Below are 18513 nucleotides of genomic sequence, written 5' to 3' on the forward strand. Positions count from 1 at the left end.
CACAAAAGTTTTTGCGCTTTAATTTGACCAACTTTGATAAACGCGCATGAATTGTAATTTGGAATTAAATTGATGATTTTGCCCACTGAACGCGCTTTGGCAATATTTGCTAGATGCTTTTTATATAAGCCAGCCTTCGTTCCCTCTCGCTCTTTGCTTTGTTGATTGATTTCGTTGCATGACATTTTGTAAAATGACCAACAAAAGATAAACGCGACGAGCTGTTTTGAAAGTTTTAAAGCCAACGCAACGCAACGCATAGTTAAAATTCGTGCATGTAATTGAAAATTGATTTGCAAAGCCATCAACATGGAAAATCCTGGCCAATGAAAATTAATAGAAATAATATTCAGAGGCCAAATATGCAATGCAAATTTTTGGGTATAAAATGCTTTTCTCTCCTCCTTTTGTGACAAATTCATTTGATACACAAAAATGTGCCAACAATTTAAGAGATGTGCAATATTCAAATCAACATGTTATGCCAATTATGTTAGGTTATTCTTAGGAAAGCGGCAGTTTATTTTGTTTACTTGCTAATGTACTGTGTGTGTGTGTCGATGAAACTTTTACTTTTACACAGCAATTTTATTACAAGCAATTTATCCCCCAATTTCAGCAAGTTAAGGCGATTAAATGTGCGCCCTAAAAATTGTGAATTTTATTGACATTATTAATAAATTTACTTAAAAGTCCACGACTTGTGTAATCGCTTTTAGATTAAAGTAATAAATCGATCGTAGAATTTAAAAAACATTTTGCAAGCATTTTATTCCTTTTTTTGTGCTTGGTTTTTGTTTTAGCTTTTTTGCCAAACAAATAAATGGTAGCATTTCGATAAGCTGCGAGTTGTTCGATTATAAATCCCCATTGGACTTAACAAGCGCCCAGGCTCATTTGCCTCAGCCTGCCTTCGGTTTCCCTTCGAACCGCTCTCGAAGGTGCCATAAAAATTGGCGAAAGCCACAGCAACATTAATCAAAGTGGCGTTGCATACACCAGGGCGCTATATCAATAACCAATTAAATTGAAATTAAATTTTGCCACACGCAACTGGGGGAGATGGAGAACGACCCAGAGGAGATCCGCAGAGACAGACAGAAAGACAGATAGACGGATAGATAGACAGTCGAGTGGAGTCGCACAGGAAGCATAGCAATTTCGCAGCTACTTACGCGTGTGGCATATCCTTAACGCTCCTACCCAATCGTAATTCAATTTGTTGCCAGCCAGCAAAATGTAGCCAAACGTTTATTTCGTTTTTTTCTTTTGCTTCTTATTTTATTTTTTAATTTTATCTATAGATTGAAATATACATACAGCAAACATTTTTTATTTATTGACTGCTCTGTGCAGCGCTTGTTTTGTGGTATGCGTTAAATTTCAATTAAATATTTCAATAGCAGTGCTACGAGTTTAAGCTGTAAGCTCATTGCATGACGCGACGACGACGATGACGAAGTCGAGCGCCGAAAAAAAGCAAAATATAAATTCCATTTTCATTTCTTTATTTCGCTTAGAAATCGCACAGTATCAGTATGTATTAATCTACTTTCTACTTTTGCTACAGCTTGCTGCTTTTGCCCGTAATACTCCGGAAGTTTTGGCAACACCTACTCAAAAAGCATCGACGAAAACGTGCGGAGCTAAACTGGAGAGAGAGAGTGATGTGGGAGTGAGGGAAGTTGAGGTTGGTATGATACCTTCTTCCTGTATGGCTTATTTTTCTACTTCTCTGTCTCTCTCTCTTCGGCACAGTCCCAACTGTATTGGCCATGTCTATGTGCGGTTGTAACAAAGTTATATTGGTTTGCGTGACTATGAACAAAAGTAAAATAACAATTACAACAACGACAACACAGCGGCCACAGTATGCTGTCCCACAGTCCCCTGAAAACAGCTCCAGCCTGTTCTGTGCTGTGCTGTCCTTTGCCTGGCCTGGCATGGTGGCCACAAGCAAACACAAAAACCAAAACGAAGCAACCAAAACCGTAGAACAATAGCAATAACAACAGAAAACAGCAACGGCAACGCCAACAATAACAATAAGAAATAGATGTAGCCGTGGGAGGTGAGTCGCAACACAACAAAAAAAATGAAGTAGAAAACAAATTGTAAAGTGAAATTAGTATTTTAGTTATCCTGTGCGCAGGCAAACGAATATATAGATATATATCCATATATATATATATATACATACTGTATATAGGAAAACTTGAAAATGTTGCTGAGCATAGAGTAAAGGCAGGTGCACGGCAGGAACATTGTTGTCCTTAGGAATGGGATGCCGGAATATATGCTCAAAAGGCGCTTAAGCTGTTCAGCACATGAATATTATTGGTTGACTCTACGTAGCGTGGGTTGTAAGAGAAATATCGAACAACGCAGCACAGTTGATAGATAAAAACGACTTTGAAATCTACGAAATTGTTGATGTAATAATTTCTTCATGTATGTACATCTATACAGCTTTTTCTTAGAGTCAAATACTCTTCTATTGGCTTGGTTCTTATTAATTGTTATGCATATGACTAAAGTCTGAAATAATTCTTATCACTGCCTGTGTTCTCTTCTACACATCAGCAATCAATTTTAACTTGAATACCGAATACAAAATAATAACATAAAGTAATATGGATAATCAGCAGTATTTGTAACTTGAGTATCGAATACCACCTTTAACTGAAATAATATATTTCAATTGCTTTATTCCCAGTAGATTGTTCAAGCAATTTGAAATTGAATACTGAATACCGACTGAATACCAAATAATTATAATTGAAATTTCACATTGCTTTTAACATGCATATCGAATATCACCTCAGTTTATTCTCATAGAGCGAAATAAAAAATGTTTATAATATTCTTTATTGTCAATAAATTGCTCTGCACGGAGCTGTTAGCCCTTTAATGCTTTGAATACTCAATACATATTAGAATGAATTCTAGGACTATAAGCATTTGCTTTAAATTGAATACCGGACACCTTCTAACTTGTCATCTGAGCACTTAATAGTTTCTCAGCCAAAGCCTAAATTAATACTTATCAATTACATTTGGTCTTAATAGATTGTTCAGCATACATTATCTTTTACATTCCTGTATAGCAATCAATTTTAACTTGAATACCAATTCCAATTAATGTTTATTAATTTAATAGTGCTGCTTCAAAGTACTCAAAATTCCCAATTTCACCCGCTAAGAATATTACTATTATAATTAGACCTGAAATAGTTTCAGACAATTAACTAAATACTGCCCCACAAGTATTAATCACTCAATTCAAAGGGGTTCGTCATAGAGTTTGTTTGTTTCTAGTATTTGATATTGTGGCCCTCGGTATTGTTATTGAATTTGTCCAGTTTGACGCATTTCCATCCCTCTTGCTCGATGAATATTGCCCATTAAATAATTAATGGGAAAATTGAATACCTCAAAGTTTTCGTTTGGTCATGCAATGGGTTTTGGTTTGGCCATCAGTTATTTATTAATCTGCTATATGCGTGTGCATCGGCTAGCGTTTCATAATTAATAATTGATGGCAGAGCAAAAAGAATTCGCTTAATAAATTGCGGACGCACTTGATAAGCAATTAAAAATATATGTGGGCACTTCTATTATACAATATTGTGAATACTGTCTGCGATGAGGTTAGACAATTGGCATTGTTGCAGACACACACACACACACACACCTTTACCCGGTACACATACACACACATACACACAGCCTCAGACAGACTCAGACTCATAAAACTCGAAAGCTTTTGTTTTACTAGCCACCAATGCGGCAGCCGGTGGTCCGTTGTCAGTTCTCTCCACTTGAGCAACTCCCAGTGCCGCTTTTTGGTCTCGGCAATCTCATAAATTGCATGACATGAGTTGCATGTATGCCACTGCTCTGCTCTGCTATCTCGTCGCATTAAATATATATGTATATTCATACAGCACAGCTGCAGTCAGACCACACACACACACACACACACACTCTTACATCTAAGAGAGTTATATATGTGCGGATTTGCCCCCAAAAACTTACCGATTGACAATATGCCAGCGTCATTTGGTCGCAGCACGTGCGTAAAGTAGATTTTCAAACCAGAATTATCCGCCATTTGTCTGGCATGCAATTGGGCAAAGTCCGGCTTCAAATTGTTATAATGGGTCTCCATTAAATAATATTTGGCCTGTCGCGACTCAATCGGGTAGCCAGCTTCATGGGGATACGTAAAGCCCTGCAAAACAGAAAGGACGTCCAATGAAACAAAAGCAGTCAAAAACAACAACAACGGCAACAACAACAGAAAACACTCTGCTTCCGAGTGTTGTTTGTATTTTACATACGTATACGTAATATTCAATGGTATGCATGTGTTTGTATGTATGTAAGAGTGTACATGTATTTATACGTTTGTATTTTTGGGGGGAGTTATGGCAAATGGGGGACGGAAGTTGATGCCATGGTCATGTGCAATTTAAATGCACAGCAGCAACATCAGCAACAGCAGCAGCAGCAACGCAAACCGTCGCCATGCAATTGCATTGCACATTGCAGTATACGGCGCCCCCTGGCGGCCCAAAACTACAACAACAGCACCGCCAACAACAACAACAAGTGCACATGGCACTGCATTATGGCGCTGCTGTGATGAAATTATGAAAAGCATGGCAAAAAGGTTCCGAAAGGAGCAGAAGGCCAAGCCATTTCTTTATTGAGATGCCCTTCATATTTATCGGGCATAACAAACTTTTCCGATATGTCAGGCAGTTTGATCAATATGTAATTAAGATTGCTTACCAGTTCCTACTTTCTAATTTAAATGAAAAAGTTTAATGAAGTTTGCAGAGAATTTTCGGTCTAATATCTCATATTTTTAAGACAAAGAGAAAAAAATTTATTTTTGAAAAAGTAAAGTCTTGCTTCTTTCCTTTCTGAAACTAGCAAAATTATTCAATTTATCACTTTGAAAAGAAAAAAATTGTTGTTGAATGTATTCCATTTTTTTTGTCATGTGAAGCGTTAATGAATTAAGATCTTATCTAAATACTTCCTTCATTCGATTTCTTGAAGGCCTGGGTTACTCTGTTTGTACTTTGAATTATATAGTATAATTGACTTCAATTTACGAATGATAATATAATGGTAAGAGAAAGCATAATCTCATAATTTTGATCCTGTCTTCTTAGAAACTGCAAATATTTTCGGATTTTAACAAAAAATTTAAATTATTTTTCGTTCAAGCTGACAATAATACAAGAATTAAGAAACTGAGATGGTTCCTAACAAAAATATAACCATTTGAAACATATTAATGTTTTACTGAACTCATCATTTAAGTATGATACTAAACTCTTCAATATTTTCAACATTTTGTCTGATGTCCGAAGCATCTTCTCGCTATCCTAGTGCACAAAGGGTATTTCAATTTTCATAGTCTCGGCCATCGCTTACTTATATTTTGTGTTGAAAGGAAGCATTTGCGAAGGTTAAATTAATATTGCATGGTTATGGCTCTGACGGCGATGGGGATCAGGATGAAGGGACTCTTCTGATGGCATTGGTGTGTCGTTTTTTTTTTGGGTTTGTTCTATAGCAATGAGGATGGTTTCAGCTGAGTTGAATTGAGTGGAGTGGATCGGTGTGGAGTGAAGTGAAGTTGAGTTGAGTTGAGAGTTCAGTTCAGTTGAATTTGATGCTTACCTCGCTGCCCCGCGACCAGGAGGCAACAATGGCATTGCATGCCAGCGGTATGGAACGGGCGCCCATGCACTGTCTGCCCTGTTCGCGTGCCAGCTCCTCGAGTTCCGAGTGGGAGCCCTGGCACTCGTGGAGCGTTATATGCTGCAAGTAGTGTACGCTGGACGATGAATCATAAATCGGCTCGTACTGTGTGTGTTTGTTGTTGGTTCCATGAAATGAATGAGAGAGAGACAACGAAAAAGAGAAAGAGATTTGAGGAAGAGACAAAGATAAATAAATTTTTAATATTTCAATTTGGTTATGCCGCGTGGAGGCCAAGGAGCAACTTCCGCGGCGCGGCAGACTGACAACAACAAAGTTGCATGCAACGGGCTGCACTCTCGCCTCAATTATGCATTGTATTTAAGTAATAACATTTAGCAATGGATTCGAGTTGCTTCCGTTGCAGCTTCTTCCTTAGCTGCTGTTGCTTTAGCTTACCCGAATAAGATGATGCTTGCGATTGATATCCTCTAGTTTGAACATTTTGCACCAGAAGAGCGGTGTATCGCCGTCGGGCAATTCGACATCCTCGTTGCGCAGCTCGAGCACACGGACGCGCTCATCATGCGGCGATGGCAACTGCAGCTGGGCACGCTGCATCAACACCATGGGTCGATATGGTCGAAAGGCGCGCGCCGGATCAGGCAACGTGCCGGGACGCACCGAGCCATGCGGTGGATCCTGTGCGTGATACATGTACAGTAAGCGCATCGTGTCGTTCTGTAACAAGCAGAAAGAGAGAGAGAAAACATAGTGAGAAGAAAGGCAAGGATAATGGAGAGTTGAAAAATGTGTAAAAAATTAGTAGCCAAAGGTGTATGCGACTCTTTGTGTATGTGTGTGTGTGTGTGTGTGTGTGTGTGTGTGTGTGTGCACAAAATGGCGTTATAATGGCGTTGCCAGCAAGCAACAAACACAATGAACAACAAAAATAAAAACAAACCAAACCAAAAGTCCAACAACAGCAATAATGTCGCTGCTGACGTATACACGGATGGACTGTCTGCAACTGCGTGGCCAAAGGGGGCGGCGACGAGTGCAGAGCACAGAACGCAGAGCTGGAGCACAGCTAAATTAAGTAAAAAATAAAAAATGGTGCGCGCGAGTTGAGCAGCGGAAGGAAGCGGAAGTCGCCTTGCGGCCATTGCCAATGGGACACGGGACGAAGGGACAAAGGGGGTCGAGCAGGTGTTGTTTGGTCAGCTGCAGTTCATGTTGGAGTCTCGTGCATTGTGTATGGTGTGTTGTGTTGTGTTCCGTGTTTCATGTTTTCAGACCTGTTTCGACTTGTAATGAGGGGCGTGAGAGGAGTTGCTCAAGCGACCAAGCCGCAATTCAATGGATTAATTAGTAACATCGTAAGTAAGGACAACTACGAAAAGTTTTGAATAACTTAACAGTAATCACAGCATGAGTTTCTGCTAATAAACTTTGTAATTGGGGCAGAGTTGTCAAACTTCACAATGAATACCTGGTGAGAGGCGCAATGTTGGCAAACTTCACAGAAACTAATTTGTAATTGTATAAAATAAATTGGGAAACTTTTTAGTTTATTAGTAACTACAATGACGCGTTTTTTAATTTTATATAATATAAAAATCATAAATTTATATTTTTCTCACGATTGTTTATATTTTATTGCAACCTTTGTCAGTTAGAGATTACTTAACTCTTCAAAGTATGGCCTAGTTTTTACTAAAGTATTTTTTCTTTTTATTCTTTGCTTTGTTAGTGTAGATTTTCTAAATTTTAAACTCAGCAGCTCATTGCACATAGTAGTCGATTAAATATGCAGTTTGTCGGCTGATGTCCAAAACTAAGGTACAAACTTAAGCCAACTGATAGAAATTCACTTAAGTTAATTGCTTTGCCTTTTAAATGCATTAGTGCAGCGTTGCCAAACTTCACACAAATTTACAGCAATCCCATTTGGAGAAACTGTACGACTAAAAATTGTGCAGTTCCACTCGTAATTTTTCATTGGTTTCACTCGTCGTACATCTTGACTTCAATTTACACGTCTAGTGCACTCCGACATACAACAACTATACACATGGATATGTAATCCTTTCTGTGCTTCGAGTGAGAGTTGAGGCCATTTCTTTTGTATTATGCATGTGGCTTGTATGTATTTTTCATTTGCCACGTAGTTTTAATTGGTAAACCCAAATTAAAGCTTTCATTAAAGAATCACAACACGACGGACAACGCGTCGAGTAAATTGCGCCCGCCAGCGGCAAGTGGCAGCGGTCTCTGTCGGTTCCCCCTTTCTCCACAGTCCTCTAGATTCCACTCTGCCATGTTGCACTCTGCACTCCTTACGCTGTTTGTACTTGACTCGTACGCCTCGGGGGCTTTTGGAAGCCAACAGTCAGCTGTCATTGTGTGCATGTCATGTGCACGTGTGTGTGTTGGTGTATGTGTATGTGTGTGAAGCGACACAACAAAAGCAACAACATGTAGCACACATGGGACATAGAGACGGAGAGAGCGAGAGAAAGAGGGAGAGAGAGAAGCGAGAGCGAGACGAGCAGTGTGTTAAAAAAAAAAGAAATCTGCAACCCGGTCAGGGCATCCATTTGAATTCATTGTGGCAAAGTGCCCATTGTAGCTGTTAAGTGGAACTGTAGAGCACCATGTTCGACAATTGACGGCCAGGGCAGCCAGGGCCATGCCCAGGAACAACAACAACAACAGGAACAACAATAGCGACAAGGAGAACGACGAGTCCTTGTCTACTTGTTCATTTTGCCAGCAACGAGGAGACAATACTTTAATTAACAATTCCCTTCACTCGCTGCTCTTCTCCTCTCTCTTTGGTCTACCAAAAACTCAGCATATTCCGCCCCCGCACTATTCATACGAAAGTCTGCAAAAAACCTGTACAAATGAGTCGGTTGCCCGCTGTCCTGGCAAACACTGCGGGCGGTTGAGGCAAACGCGCTAACCGGCCGGCAATCGCCGGTCTGCCCCCCGCCTTCCGTCCCGCACACCTACCCCGCAGCTGCAACAACAACAACAAGCAGAGTTTCGGTGGGAAGGCAGTTTTAAAACATTTGCCGTGCGACAGGCGCAGCACAAAAGTCATTAACGTGGCTACGGCGCTGCTGGACATGGCCCAGTTGTAAAAACATGACCACTGTGAAAAAACTCAACAGTCATTCAGTAAAAACAACAACAAGAACAACAAAAAACAAAACATTCAAAGTGGTAAGCAGTCGACGAAGACATACCCTATTAAATGCAATCCATTTAATCATATCCATCCATTATAAATGTTAAATGTTGAAATACCAATAAGGCATATTTTAAAATAAGTATGGAAAAATGAAACAAACTTAGTAACAAATATCAGAAAAGTTGTGATGCGACTATTAAAACAAATTATCAAATTAAAACAAAGTTACATATATAAAATACATTTATTAAAATACGTGACATATTTAAATTTCCTTGATGATCAGGGACACCAAGCAAATTTAAATTTTTAAAATAAGTGAAATAATTTTCTTCTTATCTTGCTGTTTATGAAATATTATTGTTGTAAATTAAATTATTATATTTTTTTTTAACATATTAACGGAAAAAACAAATTTGCTTCAAAAGTTCAAAAATTTAATTTCTTAAAATTAATTTTGATATTGGTAAAAATTTAAATTTAATATTGAAGAAGTTGAAGTTGAACCATGATTTATATTTGGGAAATACATATTCTTTGCATTAACAATCCGCATTATTTAAATTTAAAACTAAATAATTTTCTGTCTCTATTTTAAAGTAGAGTAAATAAAATTTTCTATTCGTCTAATTTAATATAATTTAAAATCAAATGGCTTACATGAATTTATGCACTACATTGAGCTTAATGGGAATTAACTTAAGTGCTTCGCAAAAAGTGCTCAAAAGTTATTCACAGAGTGTAAAATACTTTTGCGATTTCATTTTGCAATCGCTTACTGCAAAATCTAATAAACTCGAGAGCCTTTAGGGTATCAGCACGTATGAACAAAGTGTGAAAAAGCCTGCGACGAGCTATGCACACGCACGTAGAGCAACAACAACAGATACAGCAACAACAACAGCAACAACAATGACAACAACAAAATAGCAACAATAGTAGTAACAAGGACAACAACAGCTAAAATGAAATGAAAAGCTTCAGCAAGGATTACAACCAAAAATTAATGAAAGCAAACGGGCTGCGGTCATTTGGCGTGTGGTCAACGCTCGGCCAGGGACTTAATTGCCAAAGACGACGGCGTGTGTGTGAGTATGTGTGTGTGTGCGAGCAAGTGTGTGTGTGTGTGTGTGGGAAATGAAAGCAATAGTACTGGAGTACAGGTGTCCTGCACTTTGGTGACTCTTGGCTAATTGTAAAATGCGCCGGTACAAGTACTCATTAGAGTCCTGGTTACGGCCCAAAAAACTTGGCCAAGGGTTGCGTCCCGACGTCCTGAACCACGCTTGGCTGCACCTCAAATTCGAAGCAAAGTTCTTTCAACTGCCACTCGAACTGGAACTGGAACCGGGTACTCGAAGTAAGTGCACTCAAAGGTCGTTTAACCTTTGGCTTAAAACGTTCGTTACTTTGGCTGCTAACTTGACAATAGTCTAGTCATGGCTAATTTGCTTTTTTGTTAAGGAAAAAAAAATGGTTCTACGTGCAGTTATTAATAAGTAACGCTTCACAAGGGTTCACTTGGATTAGTCAGAGATAGAAGGCAAACAAATTTCGAATCGTTATAACTCTCTGAGTTTACAATGAGTCATTAACGTATTGAAGCTGAAAGTGAGTGCAATTTTAACGTAAGTTAAGACGCTGAGAAATCATTTAATTAAGAAAGAATTCAGTAAATTATAGGAAGTTATTAAACACATTGATATATTTTAGTTTACTTAGGTTCTTGCTGTAGAAATGTCTTTAGAGATCCCTAATATACATTTTCACAAAAAAAAGCTGTTTATTCATTTGCTATATAATACTACTTAAAATTATAATTCCTTGGACTGCCTTTAGAGATCTGTCACATCAATTCTCAGATAAGATTCTTTACTAACTTTTGGTTATAAATTATAATATTTTATTGGCAGGAAATAAAAATATTTATATTTTAATGTTTTTTGGTTTTTAAATTTAGTTTACTTATTAAAAAGGCATTTGCCAACATTAAAATTTAACTTGTTTATTTATCTTAAATGATAATACAATATCTTAGAGTTACCTTTAGAGATCTGTAATATCAATATCTTTTAGCATTTTAGTTTGTAGCTGCCATTGGCATTCCATGTTCATACAACGTATTTACTTAAGTCTGCCAAACACACATCCTAATCCTGGACACAAACACACACAGCCACACACACAAGGACACACACACACACATAGTCGCACACCTAAGCAGACAAACACACCTGGTGGCGCTTTGAAACTTTATAGCCCATTACTGTTTGTGTTGGCTTCGCTTGGCTGCTTGGTTGGTTGTTCGTATTGTTGTTGCTCTTGCTATTGCATTGTTATTCCTTTTTACTACTGTCGAGTTGAGTCGAGTCGAGTTGAGTTCGAGTTGTTTTGTTTTATTTCGTTGTGTGTGTGTGTGTGTGTGTGTGTGTGTTGTTGCCACTTGCGTTTTGCCATCTCAACGCGTTTTAATAATGGTCCAATTGTCCCAAAAGCGAAAACGACCACGGTGCAAAAAGGTAAGGCAATGGCAAAGGCGAAGGCGAAGGAGAACAAGTTGGTCATGCTGCTAATGGCCAAGTGGTCGGTCGTCCAGTGGTCAAGTGGTCCAAGTTGAGAACCGTGCTTAGCCGAGGTCGAAACAACAACAAAAACTTCGTCGTTGGCAGCTTGTTTAATGTGCACGTAATTGAAATGCATTTACAATTGAATTATAAATAGAACAAAATACACACATACGTAGGGAGCACCTTTCGACTTGTGCCTTGCCTTGGATCACAACAATAAAAGCAACGAGGCGCTTTGTTAAACTTTCAACAGCAGCTGAGCTTGCAACTCGGCAACGGGTAAAGCAGCTCTTAGCAGCAAAGTTGCAATCAAATCAACCGTTCCCCAGAAGCATTTCAAGAGGTGTCTGTGTGTCAGTATGTCTCCCTCCTCTCTCCTCCCTCCTCCATCTCTTCTTCCCCTTCCAGTGAGCAGCAGGTTGCCATGGTCACGTCGGCCATTTTAGACTCGTCATGTGTGTGGCGGTGTGTGTGTTGCCTTGGCTTTTATTCCTCTGTGGGGCATTGCCAATTCAATCATCAATGGGTTTTTCGTGCGCTGCTTCTGCTGCAGCTGCAGCTCCAACATAACACAACAGAACACAACACACAACGTGTGTGGCCTGCAACTTTCTGACAGCTGATTTCAATAACTAATATGCAAAGTGGTATATCGACAATACCACGCCCCCACCCCCGTCTACTGCCCTCTCTCTACACATTCGGCAAGTTTTTGTTGTGCTCTAATTGCCGTGTCAGACGTTCTGATTGCCAGCCACAGAAGTGCTGGAGCAGCTGCATCAGCAGTCAGCAGCAGGCAGGATCCTGTCGTTTTGTTGACAGCCTTTTCATATGCAGCCAGCATGCAGCACATTCATACTCAGGTGTGTTTCTCTTGCTGTCTGCCTTTCAGTCTCCCTGTGTGTGTTTTCTAAAACTCTGTCTAATCGTTTAGTCGGTGTCCAAGTTCAGACTCAAATCAGTTGTGGGCTTTTAAGTGGCTTAATGATTTTTGTTGCATTAGATTGAGTCATTTTAACTAATGCATGATGTGTGTGCGTGTGTGCGAATGTTCTGCATTGTCTGTGTGTAGTTGACATTAATTGAATTTTACTTAGAGTAAAGTTCTGGCTGCAGCTGCCGCAATTTCATTTAAATTAGCAATCTAATTAGATTGTCTTAAGTCGAGAACAGGTGTTGTTTCAACTGCTGCCACTCTATGATTTGTTAAAACTGTCAAAATTATGCATTTATCAAAATTAGCAGGCTTTAATGAATAAATAACTTAATAACTTCTGCTTTAAAATCAATTTGAGCTTTGTGTTAACCAGCATTGTGTGTGTTTATTTTAATTGTTGGGTTTAAAAATGTGTTGAATTAAAATCGTAAATAGACGAATGCAAATTGAGTAGACAAATGAAATGTCGATTACTTAGTGAATCTCAATTTATATTTAATAATGGATATTTTAGTGACCTATTTTAGCGAGCAACACAGGCTAACTAGGATTTCAATAAATCAAAATTAAGAAAAAAAAGATATAAGAAAACTTCATTTTTTACTGAATTACAAAAATTTTCGCAAAAAAGCGCTGCATACTTTCTGGCACTCAATTTCTAAGCAAGTTATTTAGACTTTCTTTTAATGAACAAACAGCATTTAATGGCTAATATCTTCGACTGACTGGCAGGCAATTAAGTGAGTTGCTTGCTGCCAGAATTCAAAACCATTTTCCATTTTTTCTTCTTTCTCTTAACCCATTAGGCAGGCATTGCTATGCATTGATATGCCATCAAAAGGCGTTTATTTCGACCGCTTTTTGGGAATGTTTTTAAGTTGATAGCTTTGAAGTTTGAGAACTCAGAGAATGTATATTGCATGCTGCTTAAAAGCCTCTACCAAACTCAAACAATCTCACACACGAGCAGACATACTACGATGCTTTCCGCACTCACATGGCCATTAACCCAGGGCATTGCAGTGCGATTTGATCCACACTCGACAACGCAGAAACGCAGCCAAAAATAAAAATGCGCATAATTCCCGCTAAAAGTTTCGACTGTGAGGCCTGAGCCTCTTGTGAATCTGGACAGGAGACTAAACGTTTCATTCGCTGCCATCGTCATCATCGTCATCGTCATCGTCGGCATCAACATCAGCAACAGCATCGCCATCGCCAACGTTTCTGGGCAACGTATATTTGTCAAGCAAATGGAATAACCGTTGCAATTGCAACAACGTCAAAGCCAAACAAAAATGTTATTTGCCGCTTTGCCCAAAAATCAAGTACACAACCAAACAACCAAACAAACAACCAAACAACAAAACAGCCAAACAGCCAAAAACAGGCGAACGGTGCCAGACATGTGCATCATGTGTGTGTGTAGACCGGACCCAAAAAGTGGTCGCCGTTTGGGTCTATGACTCGACTGGCTATGATGTTCTGTCCTCCCGTCCATGACGAGAATATCGTGTGTCTGTGTATGTGTGTGTGTGTGGAAATGGTTTCTCCCTAGTTGCTTTATTAAAGCTAAAGCCTCCATTGTCCCCTTTTTGCACATCGAGCTGTGAGTTGTGAGTTGTGTGTGTGTGTTGTGAGTTGCCAGTTGCGAGCAGCAGTTGCAGCCGCGGCGCCACTTGTATAAACTGCCAGAGATTCGCATGAGCTGCACGGTAACAGGCAATAGAAATGGTCAAAGCTTTTACTATTCGCTACCTTTTTGGCCGTGAGTCCCATGAATTGCTAATGCTCTTTGTGTTCGCTGCGAGCAACCTTGATTTAAGTACAACTTAGCAGCTGCTACAAAGCTACTGCTTCGAATTTGTTCTGAAAAATATAAGCGTTTTATTGCGACTGCAGTGAGAACTATTTTCTATTGCATTGACCTTCGATTTGCTAGCACTGTAATACATTTTGCTTTTAAGACTTTTCCCCCTAAAAGTGCATTAACCTGATTTTTTTATGGTATAAGGGAGTTTTAGTGTTAACATATTCAGTATGTTTTAAAATGATAAGTTGCAATATCTTGATGCTAAGAATAGATCAAACAGCTAAGCTGCATAATAGAAATGTTAACTTAACAGTTTAGTGTCAACATATACGCTGCTATCTGTTAAGTTAAAAAACAGAAATGACTTAACAGAATAACTTAACTTAACAGTCGACTGCAGTCCAGTCTTAACTATTGCTCTTATTGGCAGCGAACGCTCAAAAGTATACTACGATTTTGCTCATAAAAATATTTCGGATATTATTTAAGTGAAAGAAAAGCGTTAGTAATGACCTTCGGTTTGGGTTACAGTGTATTGCTTTTTGCTTTTAAGGGCATTGTGTGTACGACTTGGCGCGGATTTTTGTAATTTCCTCTTGTTGCGCTTCATTTTGGGGCAGAGATTTTCGTGTTTCGCGCTCAAAGTTTGCACGCTTCTGTTGCTGTTGTTGTTGTTGATTATGTGTGCGTGTGGGCGTTATTTTTGTTGTTGTGCAGCTTTTGCTGTTGCGGGCACTAGAAGTGCATGTGAAACGTGTGTAGCCAAAACAAAAAAAAAAAAAACCAAAGCAAAAGCAACGAGAAACGTTTGTTTTAATGCCCTAAAGCGACAAATATTGAGAGAAGCGAGTACTGCGCGCAATGGGAAAGGGAAAACTGACGGCGAAGGGCTGCAATAGAAAACTCAGTGCGGGATTTAACAGCCAAAGTAATGCAATGACAAACAAAGCAACCGAGTGAGAGGCAGCCATGAGTCAAGAGCAGCAGCAGCAGTAGCAGTGGCAATGCCAGCATCACTTTTTGTTGTTGTGGAAGGTGGTAGCCTTCCCTTTTACTGCTGCTGTTGGTGCTCGTAACGATTTTTGGCCATTTTTCAGTCAGTTTTACTCGCTGTTGTTGCTGCTGCTGTTACTCTGTATGTTTTTGCTGCTGCTGCTGTAGCCAAGGCCATAAATAACGAGTTGAGCTTGCCAGCTGGATTTCCTTTCAACGTTTTTACAGTCATGTCAAATGCAACAGGCCAACAACAACGAAAAAAAAAAATAGAAGCAGCAGAGTAGAGTCTAAAATCTGCACATCTTTAGAGCGAAAGTAATTAACCGTTGGCAACCATTGACTGCAGTGTGCCAAAAAAAAAAGAAAAGCAAAAAAGGGGGAAGCAAAATAAATAGGGAAAACCACAAACTCTATACGGCAACATTCTTTCCTCCCCCTTTCCGCTGAGAGCTGTGAGCTGTAAAAACAATTTGTTTATAAAAATATTGGACCACAATCTGGACAGCAGAGCAGAACAGTCTCGTAAAGTGTGCGAATAGTTGCCAACCTGTAGTTATTTTATTTTATTATTTATGGTTAAATGGTGCAATATTCTAGTTTCACTTCTTCGCTCGCCCCCCTGTGAAAACTAACTAGTTTAGTAAATTCAATTTTTTGGTCTACGAGTATTTATATGTACACATTTTTTTCTCGTTCTATATTTTTTGCATGCCGCGCCAGTGACCGTAAAAACCACAAAAACCCGACCAACTAAGACAGATGCACACGGCAAAGATAGATGAGAAAGGGTTGGAACGGGAGGTATTTGGAACTCACACACACACACACAGCCACACGCATAGACAAAGTAACCACAAAAAAGTGGTCAGTTGGCCAAAACTAAACGAAATGTAATAAAGCAACGGATATGCCAGTTTGCTTCAACTCCTTGGCGTGGGGGAAGGGAGTTGTAGAAGCTGGAGGGAACTATGCAAATAGATGGGATAATAACCAGTAGAAAGGCAACAGCAGAACACAATAAATGAATATGAATTAGGCAACAAGGAGCTCGTCTACAAGGTGCATGCATGCAAATAACAATATCTGGTTAAATATGCAAGCTGAACAAAAAAAAAAAAATGTAAAATGGAATTGAAATGCTCATGCGAAATTAACTTTCAAATTGAGAGCCAGATTAATTAGTTTGCCTTTTAAACAAGAGTTAAAGCTCAAAGCACACACACACACTGGCTCAAACAACACACATGACTGCAGTTTTAATGGACTTCAAGGACTTGAAAGGGTTAAAGCACTGCTGGCCAAAAAACACTTTTCGCTAAGCTCGAACAGTTTTGTTGTGGCTGCACCTCCACTTGGCTGGCTTGCGGCCGGCTAAATGCCATTTATTTGAAGCTTTCGAGAGGGTTTCTCTCTGCTGCAATATTTTCGTTATGCTCTTGTGATTTTACACAATTTTTTCCTTTTTTTCTTCATAGCTTTTTGTTTTTGGCTAAAAGGATTTTCTTTTTACAGTTTTTATTTTGTGAGCACACACTTGACTTTAAAAGCTTAATTTAAATCAATTTAAATTTTGTTGCATACTTTTTGGCGCACTTTATACTCGGAGTTTTTTATTTGTTGCAGAACTATTAAATTTTTAAGTGCCAAGCGGAGACCACAAGACCCACAAATACCACACAAGCAACCACTTGCCATCAGGCTCCCCGCTTTTCCCCTCCAACCTGCGCACACACACACACACAATCACCTCGTTCTCCCCACTAATAATTCATTATAAAAGTCACTGCTTTGGTTTGGTTTTTGTGTTTTGCTGTGACGCGAAATTCCGCCTTAATTCTCACTCCACTTGATTTCACTCCTCCTCGACTTCACTTCACTCACTCCTTCTGCTTGCTCTGCAAGTTTTTCGAGCTTATGTCGTGACAAACTGCACACATATGTGACTCGCAAAGAGAAACCCCCGCTCTTCCCCGCACCATCTGTGTATATGTTTATGGCACCATTTTGAACAAAAGTCAAAGCAGAAGAAATGAGTAGAACTCTGCTGTATGTTCCCCTAATCCATTTCGTCTAAATTTCATCAAGTTTTATGCGGAGATTTTATGCACGCTTTCTTAATCACATTAGCTCAAAGTTGGGGCAATAAAAAGAGCTTTATTTTGAAATGCGAATATAACCAGTTTAGTGCAGGGCTCAAGGTTTTAATTATGATTAAATAGATAAGCTGCACAGTTGCTTAATTACGCACACACTTCGTGTGTGAAGGTGAAAAACAGGCGAAAGCGTTTTCGAGAACGCGCATTCCTTATAGCCAGCTGACATTTGTGATAGGGGGCCTCTGCTCTGCTCTGCTTGTAAGTGTTGAAAATTACTGTCGACTTGACTTGTTGCCTTTTTGTTTTGCCCGCGCCGCGTGCATTGCCAGCAACTACAACAACTGTTACAACAACAATAACAATTACAGTATACTACGTTGTGTATATGTTGAAAGTTATTATGGGTTCCCCTTTCGCCTAGACCAGAGGCCCATTAATGGGAAAAAGTACTGTTTACAAGTGGAGCAGGCAGCTTGGCTCCATCGTAGGACCAAAACACCACTCAGGAGTGCAAGTTTCGTGTTAAAATAATAAACACATAGCAAAAATTGTAAGAGCATGTGTAGAAGAAGTAGGAAGCAGCCTGCATAATTCCATTACAGCCCTCCATACACACACAAACACATATGCTTCCATCAACTATTTTAAAAACAATATTTTTCCCTCTGAGCCCACAAACTTTCGACTCTTTGTTCACACGGCAAAGTTTTTTTCCCCAGATACCCTGTAGATAGCCAAAGAAAATGACGTTGACTTTCACAAATTGTTAAAATTATAAACTAAGTGCTATGCAATTTGCTAGCTAACGGAAAAGTCTGTTAAAAGATATTAAAATATAAAAGTTGTTCATCTTTTTTCTAGAGTATCCGCAAGTCAATCAAACGTGACTTAATTCAAGTTGCTGTTATTTTTAATGTTGTGCAGAATTTTTGCATTTTAAATTGCCAGACAGCGAAATGCCGTGGCAAGTTTAAACAATTACTTCAATAACAACAACAAAAACGACAATAACGACGACGACGATGAGGACTACAAAATAAAACAACTATGTACAAGAGCAACAAAGAATGGCTAAACAACAAAACAGAAACAACAGCAACAACAAGTGAAGCACAATATGAAATTATTCTAATGACAATTAGTGTTAATTGTCACTTACGGCAACTGGAATGTTTGTTGTACTA

At 39.1% G+C, this 18513-nt stretch overlaps 1 protein-coding gene across 4 annotated transcripts in view; it reads right to left on the reverse strand.

Moving 5' to 3' along the window:
• Positions 1-18513, reverse strand: part of LOC133846153 (MOXD1 homolog 2) — a 148013-nt gene that overhangs the window by 28795 nt on the left and 100705 nt on the right. For all 4 annotated transcript variants that reach the window (XM_062280933.1, XM_062280937.1, XM_062280934.1 and 1 more), the window contains 3 exons: positions 6181-6462; positions 5701-5886; positions 4039-4234 (listed from right to left, as the gene is read on the reverse strand). In XM_062280933.1, the coding sequence (XP_062136917.1) occupies positions 4039-4234; positions 5701-5886; positions 6181-6462 (664 nt within the window). The remainder of the gene's footprint in view (positions 1-4038; positions 4235-5700; positions 5887-6180; positions 6463-18513) is intronic.

Source organism: Drosophila sulfurigaster, chromosome 3, assembly GCF_023558435.1.
Source record: "Drosophila sulfurigaster albostrigata strain 15112-1811.04 chromosome 3, ASM2355843v2, whole genome shotgun sequence".
NCBI lineage: Eukaryota > Metazoa > Arthropoda > Insecta > Diptera > Drosophilidae > Drosophila > Drosophila sulfurigaster.